This window comes from Camelus ferus, chromosome 3 (assembly GCF_009834535.1).
Source record: "Camelus ferus isolate YT-003-E chromosome 3, BCGSAC_Cfer_1.0, whole genome shotgun sequence".
In the NCBI taxonomy this organism is placed as follows: domain Eukaryota; kingdom Metazoa; phylum Chordata; class Mammalia; order Artiodactyla; family Camelidae; genus Camelus; species Camelus ferus.
This window is the reverse complement of record NC_045698.1, coordinates 88,494,408-88,510,745: the sequence shown is the minus strand read 5'-3', so window position 1 is coordinate 88,510,745 and position 16,338 is coordinate 88,494,408. Positions and strand designations below refer to the sequence as shown.

Genomic DNA, 16,338 nt, shown 5'->3' with positions numbered 1-16,338 from the left:
TGCTACATCTCTGGTCTTACTCTTTTTTTTTTTTTTTTTTTTTGGTGTATATATATATATATATATATATATATTTTATTGAAGTGTAGTCAATTTATTTGTCAATTTCTGGTGTACAGCATAATACCTCAGACATACATGAACATACATATATTTATTTTCATGGAAGTTACTACAAGATATCAAATAGAGTTCCCTGTGCTATACAGCATGAACTTGTTGTTTATCTGTTCTATATAATATCAGTTAGTATCTGCAAATCTCTTAACTTCCAATTTATCCCCTCCCACCCCACTCCCCTTCCCACCCCCAGTAACCACAAGTTTGTTCTCTATGTCTGTGAGTCTGTTTCTGTTTTGCAAATAAGTTCATTTGTTTTTGTTTTTGTTTTTGTTTTTTTTAGATTCCACATAAAAGTGGTAACATGGTATTTTTCTTTCTCTTTCTGGCTTATTTCACTTCTGTAGAATGACAATCTCCAGGTCCATCCATGTTGCTGCAAATGGCATTATTTTATTCTTTTTATGCCTGAGTAGTATTCCATTGTATAAATATACCACAACTTCTTTATCCACTCAACTGTTGATGGACATTTAGGCTGTTTCCATGTCTTGGCTATTGTAAATAGTGCTGCTGTGAACACTGGAGTGCATGTATCTTTTCGAATTCGAATTCCCCCTGGATATACACCCAGGAGTGGGATTGATGAATCATGATAAGTCTATATTTAGTCTTTTGAGGCCTCTCCATACTGTTTTCGATAATGGCTGCACCAAACTACATTCTTACCAGCAGTGTAGGAGGGTTCCCTTTTTTCCACACCCTCTCTAGCTTTTAACATTCAGGGACTTTTTAATGATGATCATTCTGACTGTTGGTCATTTGTATGTCTTCATTGGAGAATTGTTTGTTTAGGTCTTCTGCCCATTTTTGGATTGGGTTGTTTGTTTTTTTCTTATTAAGTTGTATGAGCTGTTTATATATTCTGGAAATTTAGCCCTTGTCAGTCTCATCTTTTGCAGATATTTTCTGCCATTCTGTAGGTTATCTTTTTGTTTTGCTTATTGTTTCTTTTACCATGCCAAGGCTTATAAGTTTAATTAGATCCTATTTGTTTATTTTTGCTTTTATTTCTATTGCCTGAATAGACTGCCATAGGAGAATATTGCTGAGATTTATGTCAGATAATGTTTTGCATATGTTTTCTTCTAACAGGTTTATCATGGTTTGTCTTATGTTTAAGTCTAAGCCATTTTGAGTTTATGTTTGTGTATGGTGTGAGGGAGTGTTCTAACTTCATTGATTTATATGCAACTGTCCAGTTATCCCAACACCATTTGCTGATGAGACTGTCTTTACTCCATTGTATATTCTTGCCTCCTTTGTCAAAGACTAATTGACCAAAAATTTGTGGATTTATTTCTGGGCTTGCTGTTTTGTTCCATTGATCCATATGTCTGTTTTTGTACCAATACCATGCTGTTTTGATGACTGTAGCTCTGTAGCATTGTGTGAAGTCTGGAAAGGTTATTCCTCCAGCTTCATTCTTTTTCTTCAGTATCGCTTTGGCAATTCTGGGTCTTTTGTAATTCCACATAAATTTTAGGATTGTTTGTTCTAGTTCTGTGAAAAATGTCCTGGATAATTTGATAGGGATTGCATTAAATCTGTAGATTGCTTTGAGAAGTATGGCCATTTTTAACAATACTAATCCTTCCTATCCAAGAACATGGGATATCTTTCCATTTCTTTAAGTCATCTTTAATTTCCTTAGCGTCTCTGGTCTTATTCTTAAGTGAGATGATAGGAGGCCTTAACACATGGCTTTAACTGGGTTTCTGTTTGCTGAAGGAAAAAGCATCTTCACTGATCAAATGGAGAAGGCCTTCTACCAAAGGCCAGCCCTTGGCTTTGAATCTCATCTCCACCAACTGTCAAAAGCCTTGGTCCTATAATTTCTATAACCCCCGCCAATCCATTTCTGCACTATCTATCTCACCCTTTCTTGATGATTCTGTTTAGCAGATAAACACATTATAGTGATTCCCATAAACAAAAACTGTCTGTTGAGCTTCCTCCCACCTCCTTCTCCAATCACCATCCCATTTCTATGCTGCTTTTCCCACTCAAACTTCTTAAAATGATTGCCTACCCACACTGTTGTCACTTCCTCACAATATTCTCACTCTTCTTTTTTAAAGAAAAAAAATTATTGGCTTATGTAACTGAGGAGTAAGAATTAGATGTTTGTCTCACTCACAACTAGATTCCACAAACTCCAAAGAGGTCACAGTATTCTCTCTCTTTTTACCTCAATATCTTGGTGCTGCTCCTGTGTGTTGGCTTCATTATTTCTCAGTGCAGACAAGCTTTCTTTACACATTGGAGAAAATGTTACCTATACCCTTCCAGGGTCAAGTCCTCAATAGTAAGACAATTGTCCTCCAGTAACAAATTAAAAATGACTCTGTCTGCCTCATCTATGTTCACATGGCCACTCCTGGATTGGTCTTTATGGTCAGCAAAATGGGATATAATTGACTGGACCTTGGTCATGTGCCTAAATATCACTCCCTCTAGTCAGGAATACTGTGATTGACAGACACAGGATTATTAAAAGATCAGAACCATAAGGAGTTTTTCTCCAGAAAAGGTGGATGTAAACAGAGGCTACTGAAAGTCCACCCTCTGGGTGTTCAGCACAATTACATCCTTATGCTCAGAAGTAGGTACATTTACCCAAATGCTCCTGCATGACATGATGCATCTATTCTACACCAGTCCAAAAATGCATGGTCCCCTTCCGAGAAGAGAGATCCCAAAGTCATATCATGTTTCTGCAACTGGCTCTGCATTCAAATCTCTAAACTTGGTGCATTCCTCCCTGAATCACATCCATACGAGGCCTCATCATGATATGGCACCTGAAGACAAAATTTAAAATGTTCCTTACCTAAATGTTTAAATACGGAGAAAACAGGACAATCACAGTATAATTCCTCCTTTGAAAAAGAATAAAAGGAAAACCTTTTACACTTGTCATAGGCCACTGGAAACATCACATTATATTAGAGATAATAAGGCCCGTCCATCCTGGCAGGTGCGGTGGGTGGAGGTTTCTGATCTTCTTGACTGTTTCTGACCTCTGGGAAGCTTCTTTGTCCTTTTCTTTCATGGCCACCATCAAGAAAAAGGCTAGAGGGTTTTCCTTTGATGGGGGTTGTACTGAGTTTGAGCTTCGAGTATGTCACTAATTCCTCTATTTGTCAGGACCATTTTGGTTATGTAACAGGAACCCAGTGCAAATGGTTTAGATTAAAAAGATAATTAATTGGTTCATTTAACTGAGAAGTAGAGCACCCCTAAATTTTGAGTCTCAAAGTAGATTCTCAGAATTCTCTCTCTCTCCCCCTCCCTCCTAACTGCTCTCCTTTTTAGGCTATAGGGGAAAAAAAGTTCCCAGTGTCTGTGTAGAGGGCTACCCTAAATTATTTTTTTCTCCTAATCACTCTTTGGTTGCCTTCTGCCCTCCTCTGCTCCTCTACTTTGCTGAAACTAATCTTGCCCAGGTTACCTATGATTCTCATTTTTCCAAATGCAGTGGATACATTTCTGGTCATCTTATGCAACCTCCCAGTGAAATAGTCCACATTTGAGCACACCATGCCTTGTGAAACACTTTTTCTTCCTGCTTCCAGGACACGATTCTCTGGACTTCTTCATGATTCTTAGTTTCCTTGGCTAGGTTTTCCTTTTCTCCCAGTCTTCTCAATATCAGGATCTGAGAGTCCTGGGTGAACTCATTAGGTGCCATGGTTTAACCCTAGTTGTACACATGTTTATGACTCCCAGTTTTTTCACATACAACCGCGTAGCTTGTTGGATATATACATCCAACCACCTACTTAATATTATCCTTTGAATGTATACTAGGTATCCAAGATTTCATGTACTCAAAATGAACTCCTCATATTCCATACCTTTCCCAGACTTCCCTCTCTTAATAAATGGAACCATCCATCCCTATGTTTAAACCACAAGTATATTTAAAGCTTCTCTTTCACCATCCACCCCATCCATCAGAGTACAATGATTAAAACCACCCCATTAAGTAATGTGAATTTTTATGTTTATCTCTTGTCACTGTTGGTTCTCCTGGATCTTCTCCTCCACAGCCCACACCCATATACACAGCAATTAACATTGTAGAATAGGTTTCCAGTGTCACTCAAAAACAAATTGAGTCTTGGCAACCCTTGTAGAGCTCAGGCTACAGAGAAGAGTGGCTTTATTTAAAAACAAAGACTTCCTTTGTGCTAAATGCTTTGCAGGCTGACTTGGACTAGCACTACAAACTATGAAATTTCTTGGCAATAAATAACCGGGACAAGCACTGTAAAAATGAACTGTCCTACCTGTGGAACGGGCAGGAACCCCTGTGTCTAAAGATACATTTAGGTCCCAGAACTGGATTGGTCTTATTTCAGTTTTACGGCTGAAAACAAACAGCAAATTCCTCATCCTGCCCTATCCTAGACAACAGAGACTTGTACATATTTGTACTTTTAACAAGTTATTTCCAGCCATTTCTAGGTTTATGCACATCTTAAAATAGACATCCAGAGACCTGTAATTTAGAATTATGGTTACCCCCTGTATTAGTTTGCTAGGGCTGCTGTAAATGACTAACACAAGTTGAGTGGCTTAAACATACATTTACTGTCTCACAGTTTTGGTGGCTAGAACTGTGAAATCTAGTGTCAGTAGGGTTGGTTCCTTCTGAGGTTGAGAAGAATCTCTTCAATGCCTCTTCTCTGATTTCTGGTGATTTACTGGTGATCTTTGGCATGCCTTGGCTTCTAGGAACATGACCTTGGTCTCTGCCTTCATCTTCACATGACTTTTTTTGTATGAGTCCAGATTTCCACGTTTATAAGGACACAGCTATATGGGGTTAGGAGCTCACCTTTTTTCAACATGTCCTCATTTTAACTAATTGTATCAGCAAAAATTCTCTTGCCAAATAAAGTCGTGTTCTGAGGTACTGGGAGTTAGAACTTCAACATTTGAATCTGGGAGGGACAAAATTTAACCATGATACCCCCAAATTGGGCTAGGGCAGGGGAAGCAGGAAATACTGAGTAATAAACATTTACCTCTGAGTGAAGATAGAAATATTCACCAAAAAGTCAATTGATAATTGAAATATAAAGGTAGCAGTTCAGGAATTGAGATTCCTAAGATTCTTTTAATCTCCAAAAAAGTCCTCTAGGCCGTATGAATAGACAAAAATACCAGAGAGAAAAGGAACACGTGAAGCAGTTAATCGTTGATTTGGATGTAAAGGTCAAATGCTTAGATGTAAAAGTCAGAAAGTAATAATACCAGGTTCTGAGAAATTAAAGCCAACAACTGAAGGGACCTAGAACCCATCCCTAGGATACAGCCTGTCCCTTTAAGATCTGGCCCTTTCTCAGAGCATTTTTGTGGAACAGGGCACGGATACCCCTGCTGGTAGGACTAACAGGGATCTCTCCACTCTCTTGCTTGGGTGAAATGCATTCTCCTATCCTTGAGTTTCTGTCAAGGGTCGCTCTTTCTCTTCAAATCTCTGTATGTCTGGCTTAGTAGAGGACAGTTGGATTCTCAAACCTGCTCTGTGTTCAGTCTTTCCTATAGCATCTAGGAAACATCTGTGTACTTGTGAAAGAGTAACAGTAGAAAAGGCCAATAAACTGTTACTACTACTGTGTGAGTAGTTTAGACTTGAATATCACCTAAAGGATAGCAGGGACTGTCTGTCACTACACATCCATTCAATAACTGCAAGAGACTTACATTTATACACCTCTAAATTTAATCACTAAATTTTTCCTGAGGCTAGTAAATGAGATCTTCATTCACAAAATACATAGTCATCCAAAAATTAATCCTAGAAACAGCAGGGACTGAAAAATGGGAAGAAGAAAAACCTATTTCTAAGATACAGATTAAAGTTCTGCTATATCAAAGGACTGAAACATTCAAAAGACCTAGGTGAAGAAATCCAAATTACAAAGTATTGAGTTGAGTCCAGAGCATCCTTGGGGTAAATTGAACCTGTAGGGAACCTTCCACAGGAAAAGAATTACCTTTAACATCTAATGATTCAAACAGAAGACAGCTAGGGTGACCATAGATCATCCAGTCACCTGAAATTTGGGATCAGTCTTGAATACCACTTTTCCATTTAATTAATTACAAAATTCATCTCGTAAATATTTCGTCTCTTTCATCTCTTCACTACTAACAGGCATTCATCATTTCTAAACTGGATTTTTGCAAGAGCCTACACACTGATATACCTGACTCTGGTCTCCTCATAAATCTGTTCTTCCCAGGAGCCTTAGAGTTTTTTCTCTGTGTGCAAACCCGAATATCCTTCAAACCCTTTAATGTCTCCCCACTGCCTGTAGGTCAAGTCCATTTGTTATACTAGAAAGAGCATGAGCTTTGACATCAAAGAGATAAACGGATGAATCCTAACTTGATTTAAGACTCAGAGAAGTCACTGTCTGCAAATCTGTTCCACGGAACATGTGGTATAATGGGAGATACAGACAAATAGACAATTACTGTTGGTGGAGGTGGGGTGGCAAAATGGGAGAAGGATTATGAGAGCACTGAGGAAGGATGTGTAACTCAAATTTGAAAGAGGAAGCAAAACATTTTGGAGTATGTGGCATCTGATTGAAGATCGGAAAGGAGTTTGTTGGGATTTGTTGCATCATGGGAAAGTGGGTGAGAAGAGGTGGTGGGAACAGAGCAAAGCAATTCGAGGCAGAAGCAGAGGGAGAGGGATACATTAATTAAAACTTGGTTCTAAGGAACACAGCGTTTGTTTTTTGGTTGTAGTGGAGAAGAGTAAGAGACAATATAGTATCTTGTAGAAATTGAAAGTGGTGTAATAGTAGTATGCGGAGGGTGGTGTAAGGTAAAACTGGAGAAACAAGTAGGAGGTTAGACCACAAAAGATTGTAAAATCTGTTAAGAAGTATAGATGTCATTCTGACAGTTAAAGGGAGCTAATTTAGGATTTAAGCAAGGAGAAATATGAGGTGTGCATTGTAGAACCTTTACTGTGGCTGTAGTGTTGAGGAGCCATTAAACAAGCCATTAAATATAATGAAAGTAAAGTAGGGAGAAGTTTCTGCAGTTGGTGGCCTGGACAAGGACAGTAGTGGTGGAGATAAGGAAGATGGATTGAGGAACTTTAAATGAGAGGCATCATTCATAGTACTTAACAATTGATTGGATGTGTGGGGTGAAGAAGAGAGAAGAATCAAAGCATCACAGATTTCTGATATGAGCCACAGGGTGGCTGGTGGCACACATCCCTGCCCTAGGGGATGTGGGAGAAGGAACAGATTTGGGTTAGGAAGCTAATGGCTAGGTAGAGCTGAGTTGTGAGAACCTTGGTGGAGCTATTCAGGAGGTAGGTAGGTATTTCAGGTCTTGGGTCAGGAGGAAGATCAGGACTAATGATGATGAAGACTTATTTCTTCTTGGTAGATTGTGTGCTTTAAAGGCAGGCCACCAAGAAAGAAGGTATAGGAATAGCAGACAAGAGGGCCACAATCTCACAAAAGAACTTTCATCCTTTATAAAACGGGAATACAAATTTTAGGGCCGGTGGGAGCTAACACGTATGGGAGGACCCAGCAGAATGCTTAGCTCACAGCAAGGACTCAATAAATACTTCACTGAAGGAATAAATGAGTAATTGAACAAGAACATATACCTAATCTACTAATTTCCTTGTAGAGATTAAGCAAAGTGAAAGTGAGTTTGCCATCTCAGAGAAAATCTTACGAAGAAAATGCAGGTTATGCCCAGGCAAAAGGACACCTGCTTTTATCAGCAGAACCAAGACTTAAAAGGGGCAAGACATTTTGCTTTTTCTTAGACAAGAAAAGTCACATTTATTAGTACCCGGTCAGCTATTTGAAACTGACCTCTGTTTGATCTTGACATTTACAAGCAAAAGGAAGTCTTTAGTTATGCAACAGGCCAGAAGTCCACACATCCCGTCTATAACAACAGTAACAACAGAAGCCCATTTGTCACTGTGCTTGACTCTATTCAGAATAACACATCTCACCAGTTTGTGTTTTTTCCTTTTTCTGAGATTCCCAGTTGATGCCTAACAATCCAGTAAGAGGGTTAAAATTGACATCTGCTTAGATAGGAGTGTGTGTAGGGTGTGTGTGTGTGTGTGTGAGAGAGAGAGAGAGAGAGAGAGAGAACAGGGACTCTTCTGTTATATAAAATAAACCAGAACCAAATTATTTAACAAAAATCTCAATTACTAGGTTTCATGGTGATTAGGGAACACATTCTAAGTCAAACAAGCTGCTTGTGATTTTGTGGCATGAAAGTAGACTTCCAAATAGATCGGAAAACAAAAACTCATTCACAAAAACTCATGATTTCAGATTGGCATATCAAGCATAATTTCTGAGCATTTGCAGAAATGAATACTCCTACCAAGGGCACATTACTTATTTCAAATAAACTTGCCATCAAGGGATCCACTGTTGCATTTAAACAATGGAAAAAAAGAACCAGAGCATTTTTGGGGGCAATCTCAGTATGCAGCAAATCACTTTTAGCCACTCATACGCATGTTCAGCATCTAAAGTTTTGCTGGGTATCTATTTCTTTCTATTCTTAAACTTTAAATTTAAATTGAACGCTAAGAGGCAAATAATGGGATCTTATTTTAGAGCCTTAGGTATAAAACAATGAATAAATTTTGATTATTAGAGTCAAACAGACTAGTCTTTTGTCTTTGTTTGCTTACTATGCTAAGTGCTAAAGGTAAAAGATCAGTTAGTAGATACATTTAATCCCTAACAACTATTGCATACACCAGAGAGGTTCACCATAGGTCTCACACTAAAAAAGGGTATTGGTAAAGGACTCAGAAGAATCAATTTAAGTTCCAGCTCAAAAAGTCACCTGCGATTTACAACCAGGATTATCTGCTAAAAATCACACCTTTAGAGTGCCATGGAATTGAATTGAGAATCCATAGAATCATGAATCTATGAATAATTTTTGACAAGCTTGTCAAGACCAGTGGGGAAAGAATCATATCTTCAACAAACAGTGCTGGGAAAACTGGATCTCCACATGCAGAAGAACATAGAAGTTACCAGGACAAAGCAGTGTGTGTAACAGTATGGCCGAGGGGTTGGTTAAGCTAAAAGGATATTTGCTAACCTAATACCCATTCTCCCTTTCTTAATAAAAGAGTCCTCATGCTCCTGGGGTGGCAGTGTGTCCAGCTAAAAATCCATTATTTCTTAGTGTTATTTCTTAACCTCCATGAAAATAGCAGTGGTCAGGTGTATGTAGGAATTCATTTTATTGGAGAAAAGCTCTTAAAAGAGGCTGCTCAGCTGGCAGTGATCCATCCCTGTTTTGCATTTGCCTTTGCATTTGCCTTTTCTTTCTCCATGTTGTGAACTTGGACACCCGCATTACTGCACCCCCTTCTACGCTTTGTCTCTGTTAGTGCTTCTGCTATTTTTTAAGATGGAGGAGAACCTTAGAGAGATCCCAGGGGAGAAAAATAGAATGACTGCGGCTGCAGGTGCATCTTGGACCGTGAGGATGGAAGCCATGTTTGTGAATGTGTGGGAGACCAAGCCCAGAACCAAGCCTGTCCTGGGCTGCCTGTGTCCAGACTTACTTTGTATGAGTGAAAAATAGACTTATTTATTTTTTTTTCCTACTTGTTTAGGCCACTCTTACTTGGGTTGTTTGTTTTATGTACCCAAGACTAATCCTGACTAATTAACTTCGTTCCTGTGCAGCTGAAGGGCACAGAGCAAGGGTGAAAATTCTTTAGGTTTGGGTTAGGGCTGGAACTTCACTTCAGCTTAGAGGGGGAACTTTTTAGAAATGCAGATCTTGAGGTGGGACCCCAACCCAGGTCTACTGAATGGGAAATTCTGGGGGTGGGACCCAGCAGTCTAACAAGCCCTCCAGGTTCCAGTTTGGGGACCAACTAAGTTCTTGTTCAGTGCTGCTTAACTAGGAAACTTCTTTTAAATGGCTTTGACTTGTGATCACATGTTCTAAAGAACAGGGTCTTTGAATTTTAAAAATACTTAGGTCCTATTATCAGCCTCACCTTGGGAAGATGACTTAATGCTTATAAGTCTCCTTTTCCTTATGGGGCTTTTAATAATAGTGCCCCTCATAGGGTTCTTGTGTGGATACAGTGAAATGTCTATCAGTCTAAACATAGTACCTGGAACACTATAGGTGCGTAATAACTATTTGTTTCTCCACTCATGGCCTATACATTGTAGGGCTCTGGTACCAGAGATGTACTTCTATAGGATGTGAACTTAGACACCCCCATCACTGCAGCCTTTTTCATGATTTGTTTCCATTATTGCTTCTGCTATTTTTTAACATGAAGGAGAACCTCAAACAGAAAGATCCCAGAGGAAAGAAGAAAGGGAAAGGAATTGTCTTTGAATATATAACATAATCGGTCAAGTTTAGTAAAGAGTGAGGATACTGGAAGCCCCTGTTACTAGTTTTATTTTGGGCCTCTGGAATCGCTCTCATCTGATAAGGGAAAAACTGTCTAACTGGCATGTGAGCTATTAAGAAGAAGTAAGAAAAAGGCTCTCCCACGTGCTTTTTCTGAAATTTGTGGAATAAAACTACCATGTCCTTCTCCATGAAATTCCTCTGCGTTTTGAGGGTTACCAATAAATCTCTCTTTATGAAAACAAAAGAGGCAAAATTATATTGCTACTCCAAAAGATTATGAAGGATCCTTTGCTGTGTCTTGTCTATGCCTTATTCCTACCTGGAAAAAACAATAGTTAGGGGGAAAAAAGGTCATTTTCCTCACCAAGTTTCCCACCTCCTCGGTCTTGCTTCAAATCAGGTTATTTCTTTCCCAGCTAGGTTTTAGACCATACTTAATACACAGCTAATATTTTGCTAGATATGGTGTCCAAAAAATGCCTGAAGCTAATTCGACTACATAATTATTACTAGATTCACCTCCTTGGTGAAAAAATGATCACAGATTTCCCCTCACTTCCCAGTTTCTTCCCCCTCAAACTTCTGAAAGACCAAATACCAGCACTGCCCATTCCGCTCCCAGTCTGGGCAAAATCAGAGAGTGGGTAGAAACAGACAGAAGACTTCAGAGATGAAGCAGAAAGAATGAATGTTAAAGTACTAAAGTGTCTTTACCAAGCCAAGGACTGAGAAAGGAGAGAAGAGGAAGCTGGGTAGGGAAGAAGCCAAGCAGCATAAGGAAGCCGGGGTGGCGGGGGGCTTTTCCTGCTCAAAGACTAGAAGGTTATGTTGCAACTGGGTGTCTTTCAAACACTTTGAGAGATCCCAGTTAAAAGTGAAACTTCTTAAACCTGTACAGACACACAGACACACACACACATGCACTAGCCCATGACACGTGACTCAGAGAACCCCTCAGTTCTGAGTACTAGAAGGAGCAGAGATAACTGAACAGTTTTTGAGAAACTGCTGAGAGCCTGGTACACTTAATTTGATCCTCATAACAGCCCTATGAAACCAGTGTGTTTATCCCCTTCTAGATAAGACAGCTGTGTCTCAGAGAGGCTGAGTGAGTTGCTCAAGGTCATAAAGCTAGCAAGCAGTGGGGCAAGAGCCTGCACTCTCCTGGGTCTGCTGCTGGGAGCGGGGAACCAGAAGCCAGTGATGAATGAGAGACATGGGCCAACACTGTTGCCAGAGAAAGTGCCTCAGAAACTGGCCTGCTGTGGCCCTCTGCCCTGGGGGAATCTCTGGATCTGTGCTCCAGTGTGACACTGGGTTTTCCTGGCACTTTCTTAGCATGCGTGCGCGCACACACACACACACACACAGCTGTGGAATTCGAGCACAAAAGTGTAGGATCCCTTTGCTGGTGTTAAGTGGTAAACTGCAGCTTACCAGAGCCCCTTTCTTTGTCCCTCCTGTGTGCGCTGGGGATAGAAGCCAGCACACAGTCTAAAACTGCGTTTTATGAGTTTCTCCTGAAACCTTTTTACTTCTTACCACTTTTCTTTCTTTCCTGCTCTTCCTCCTAGTCCTCTTTCAACTACCTAATTTTCTAGGCATTCTCTTCCACTGATCTTAACCTATGGGAAATATAATCAATTATTTTCTTTAGGAAAACTTAGCAATATTTTGAATTATTTACCATTACTCTCTAGGACAAGAGTTGGAGTCTCATGATCCTTTCCCTCTCTGGCCAGTTGCTTTGCTGCGCACTTACTTCTTACAACTGTGAACAGGCCAGATTAAAAGTCTTAATTGTAAATTACCCTGATCTCATATTTCTTTTATTTTGATACTAGTGACACGACTACAGAGAAAGAAAGAGTAATTGTTAACTAGGGGGAGGCCAACAAAGAACTCTGTTTACTGTGTGACCTCACAGAGGAAGTGCCACCCTCTCCTGATTTCCTCACTGTTCTAATTTCTCCTTTTTCCTGGTGACTCATCAGAGACCTTGCTGGAAGGGATCCTGGAAAGGTTCAGTTTAAGTAAACTGAGGCCCGGGACCAACAGATGCTTAGTGTAGATGAGCCCCTGGGCATCTCTCTTGAGTTCATTCCATGTGCAGCTCTAAGAGGCAAAGCCAGGAGGTAAGAATTTGGCTAACATCGAGATTTACCCTTTTCTCAAAGACTGGTTACCATACCATGACCTTCTACCCCTGAGTTCCAGCCCAAATCTTTGTCCTCGACATTTCCTCTGCTCTCCCCACTCGTTTCTAGCCCACCTGGCTGGTGGCCAACCACAGTGCTGACAAAGTGATTGGGATTTCCAGTGTACACCAGCTAGCATTCCCCCCACCTTTGTGACAAATCCTAATCAGTGGTATTTAGAAGAAGCCTTAGCATATGTACATGTATACCAGAGAAAGTATTCCTTCACACACACACACACACACACATACACACAAATGGTCTGTAACAGTAAAGTTTTTTTTTTTTTTTGCAACCACTAAGTGGCACAGCCTGGTAAGGAAGACAGTGGCACCCAGTGGACAAACGTTTGATTGTCTGAGACAGGTGCTCCACTCTGAAATATCTCATCTCTTAGTCTTCAGAAAGGTCATGTGCTCCCTGTATAGTTCCCTATCTTTCTGTTATCATGTTTTTGTTTTTGTTTTTTTTAAACATCTACTAGATTTAAAAGCAGAATGGGGAGGGGAATGTTCTTACAGTTTTTCTCTCTTGAAGAATAAGACTGAACTGAAATAGTAGAGATGGCAAAAATTTCAGGATTAAATCCTTTGAGAACAGTGTCTGTGTGTGATTAACCTGTTTCAACAGTAACGGTGGAGACTAAGCCAAATCGAACAAAATACTCAGTTAAAAACTTAATATTGAAAATGCCGTTAATGTGCTTTAAAAAAAAAAACACATTAAATTCTCCTTTTCCTCATGCCTTTGCCAACTTCCAATTAAATTCACGTGGCTATGCAAATTTGGCAACTGCAGAGGCAAGACTTCAGGAAAATAACGCACACAGACCCTGCAACTTAATGCTTTCTGCAGTCTGTCTGGGAGCTGTACAAACACCCATTCTCACTCTCCAGCTCTTAGAGTATTTCTTCTGGTCATGAGCTACTTGGGTAGAAAAGCTTTACTTATCTTTCTTCCCCAAACACCTAACTAGCATCTTACTCATGGTAGTTACAAAGAAGTTGAGTGAAATCCAGTTTCCATTTTCTATAATTAATCTGCTAAATGCTGAAAAAAAAGTATCTCATTGTTTGATGTTACATAAAGGGATCATCCAGTTAAGAATCTTAAATATTAAGGGCTTTTTGCATTGGATAAAAATATTTTCTAAAGAACAAAGGGGATGAATAACTTTATGGGGGAATTGAATTTTATTGATTTAAAGCATTAAAATCAGTACAGGCATTCAGTTACAATACAAACATGTATCTTCTTAGTGCAATCTTAATACGAGCAAGTGTGCCCTCTTTTAGTTAGCTATTCAAAATTTCTTCCAGGTTTGCAGGCTCTGAAATTCTTAGTTTTAATGCTTTGAAATCATACTTCATGTTCATCTTTACATTCTTTGTAATTCATAATTTTGCCACAGCCTGAAGCTTGTCTTTTATTTGTTTTAGAGTAAAGACCAGCTGGTAAGCTAGGGTTATTGCATGCGGATAGATGGAAACTCTCTCCTATGAGTCTGGGCCTAGGGCAACATCCTTTGATTAACTGACCTATGGCCCCGGGCGACTGCTTGCATCTCTCACGTCTAGGCAATCAGCAGTAAACACATCCCAAAGTACGAGATGCACTTTGTTTTGTACAACTGAAAAAGAAATGGAGGCTGTTTGTGTGTGTACCCTACATTACGTGTTAATTGTACTTCTTTTTCTTGTAACACAAACATCTCCCCACCCTGGTTTCTGTAAACATTCGTATAAAATCCTGATGCAGTCAAATTTTGTTCTATAGGCCTATGTTATTAAAAAAAAAAAAAACCCTCAAAATCCTTGTTTAAAAGTTTGTAAAAATATATTAGTCAAATGTCTGAATCCATGATAGATCAGTAAACATTTGTAACATTTCAGGGCCTCTGTCCTTTTTCCTCCACTGACTGCTAGCAACAGTGAGCACTGGTGCCCTGGGCTATAGGAGGACCCAGACTTCCAGTAGCTTTGCTCTCTGCCAAGCCCCGTTGCCTGTGGGGAAGGGCAGCAGTAACAGTGGGATCTGCATCAGGCACTATACTGTTTGCCAAGTGTAATCATGCTGAGAAATGGTCTGCGCTTTACTGATATCCACACTCCGTGTCTGAAATCAGAGAGCTCGTGTGTATGCACATGACCTGTAAAGCAACCTGACTGCCCAGAAGAGGCTACTCTCCCACCTGTGACCTGCTTTGCTTCTGTGAGTTTCAAAACCCAAGAGCTAAGTATTGGGTTTTGAAACTCTTTTCACCTAATTTGAGAAAGTTGCTCCTGTATGGTTCCTCTAGGTTTTATTTTACTTTGGAGCTCATCTGTTTATAATGCAAATGTTTCACTTATTCAGAAATCTACTTGCTTAAAGATGGCTTTCCCAACTCATGGGCTGTGGTGAATGAAAATCAAAATATAAATGTGAAAGGAATTTTAAAGGCTGGAAAGGTCCATACAGATTAAAGTAATTATTGTTATACCTAAAATTAATGAAATGCGGGTGTGTGTATGTGTATCAGTAGGTACAGAGATTGAGACACGTATTTAGATTTACCCTTGCTCTGCTGCACAGCGAGGAACATACATTTCCAGTCCCAGTGGCAGGTATTACCTGTTCAGATAAGGCTTTAGCCTTTTCTTCTGCTTCCTTTAGGCAAATCTCCAAGGAATCCAGTTGTGCCAAAGTAAACGCCATCTGTCCGGTTTCCAGGGACTCCTTCTTTAAAACAATGATCAAGTATTAGTCTTTGACATGGGTCATTTCCTGAGCATATCTTAAACAACTCTGTGGACTAAGGATAGGCTGAATAAACTCACACAAATCACCTCCTTTTCTTCTTCAACATAGTAATAAAACAATGAAATGTTTCAAAAACAGTAGTGTTATTTAACAGTTCACAGTCTAAAGGCTAGAGTGAAAAAATTCATAATAAATTATGACAATGCACAACTTTTTTTAAAAAGTAGAATAAAATGCCCATGTTTAAATCTGATTAATTGGCAACTTTTATTTTTGATACAAACAGAAGTTTTCTTCAAGAGGTTAGAACCAAAATTTCACATTCCCAGTGAGAGATGTCACCTAGAATGCCTATGTTGTTAACATTTTCCTGGATCTTGGGGGACATAGTCATTTGAACTCAGAGAAGCTCTTGTTTCCTTTCATCATCACCCTCTTATCACAAGTTCCCTTAATGCAAAGATAACACATGGTTTATAATCAAGTCATTCTTCCCTAGAACATGGCTAATGTGACTCAAATCAGCAATGTGTAGAGCTTGCCTCTCAGAATTGTTCTAAAGTTGTTCTTCCTTATCTGCAAGTGGAAGAATATGCAAAATTGGTATGGAAATATCAGTTACCTGCACTCTGGGACTAGAGCACTTCCTGACTGTTCTTTGGCTATTGTGACAATTAATAATGACACAGCAATACAACAACTTAAAAAGAAAACCTTATATGTACTAGGGTTATGACTTTCCTATATAGCCTCCTTGGGTGTGGCCTATTTTCTTGTGAATGTTCATGCTGCTGCAGCTGCTTCCTGTTAACCCCATAGAAAAGAAAGAACTGTACTCCTACAT

At 39.5% G+C, this 16,338-nt stretch overlaps 1 protein-coding gene and 1 long non-coding RNA gene across 3 annotated transcripts in view; one reads left to right on the top strand and one right to left on the bottom strand.

Moving 5' to 3' along the window:
* Positions 1 to 16,338, top strand: part of LOC106730503 — a 311,014-nt gene that overhangs the window by 114,792 nt on the left and 179,884 nt on the right. The gene's annotated exons all lie outside the window — the stretch shown is intronic.
* Positions 1 to 16,338, bottom strand: part of CCDC192 (coiled-coil domain containing 192) — a 175,481-nt gene that overhangs the window by 134,402 nt on the left and 24,741 nt on the right. The window contains 1 exon segment of the mRNA XM_032476631.1: positions 15,366 to 15,473. Within this exon segment, the coding sequence (XP_032332522.1) occupies positions 15,366 to 15,473 (108 nt within the window).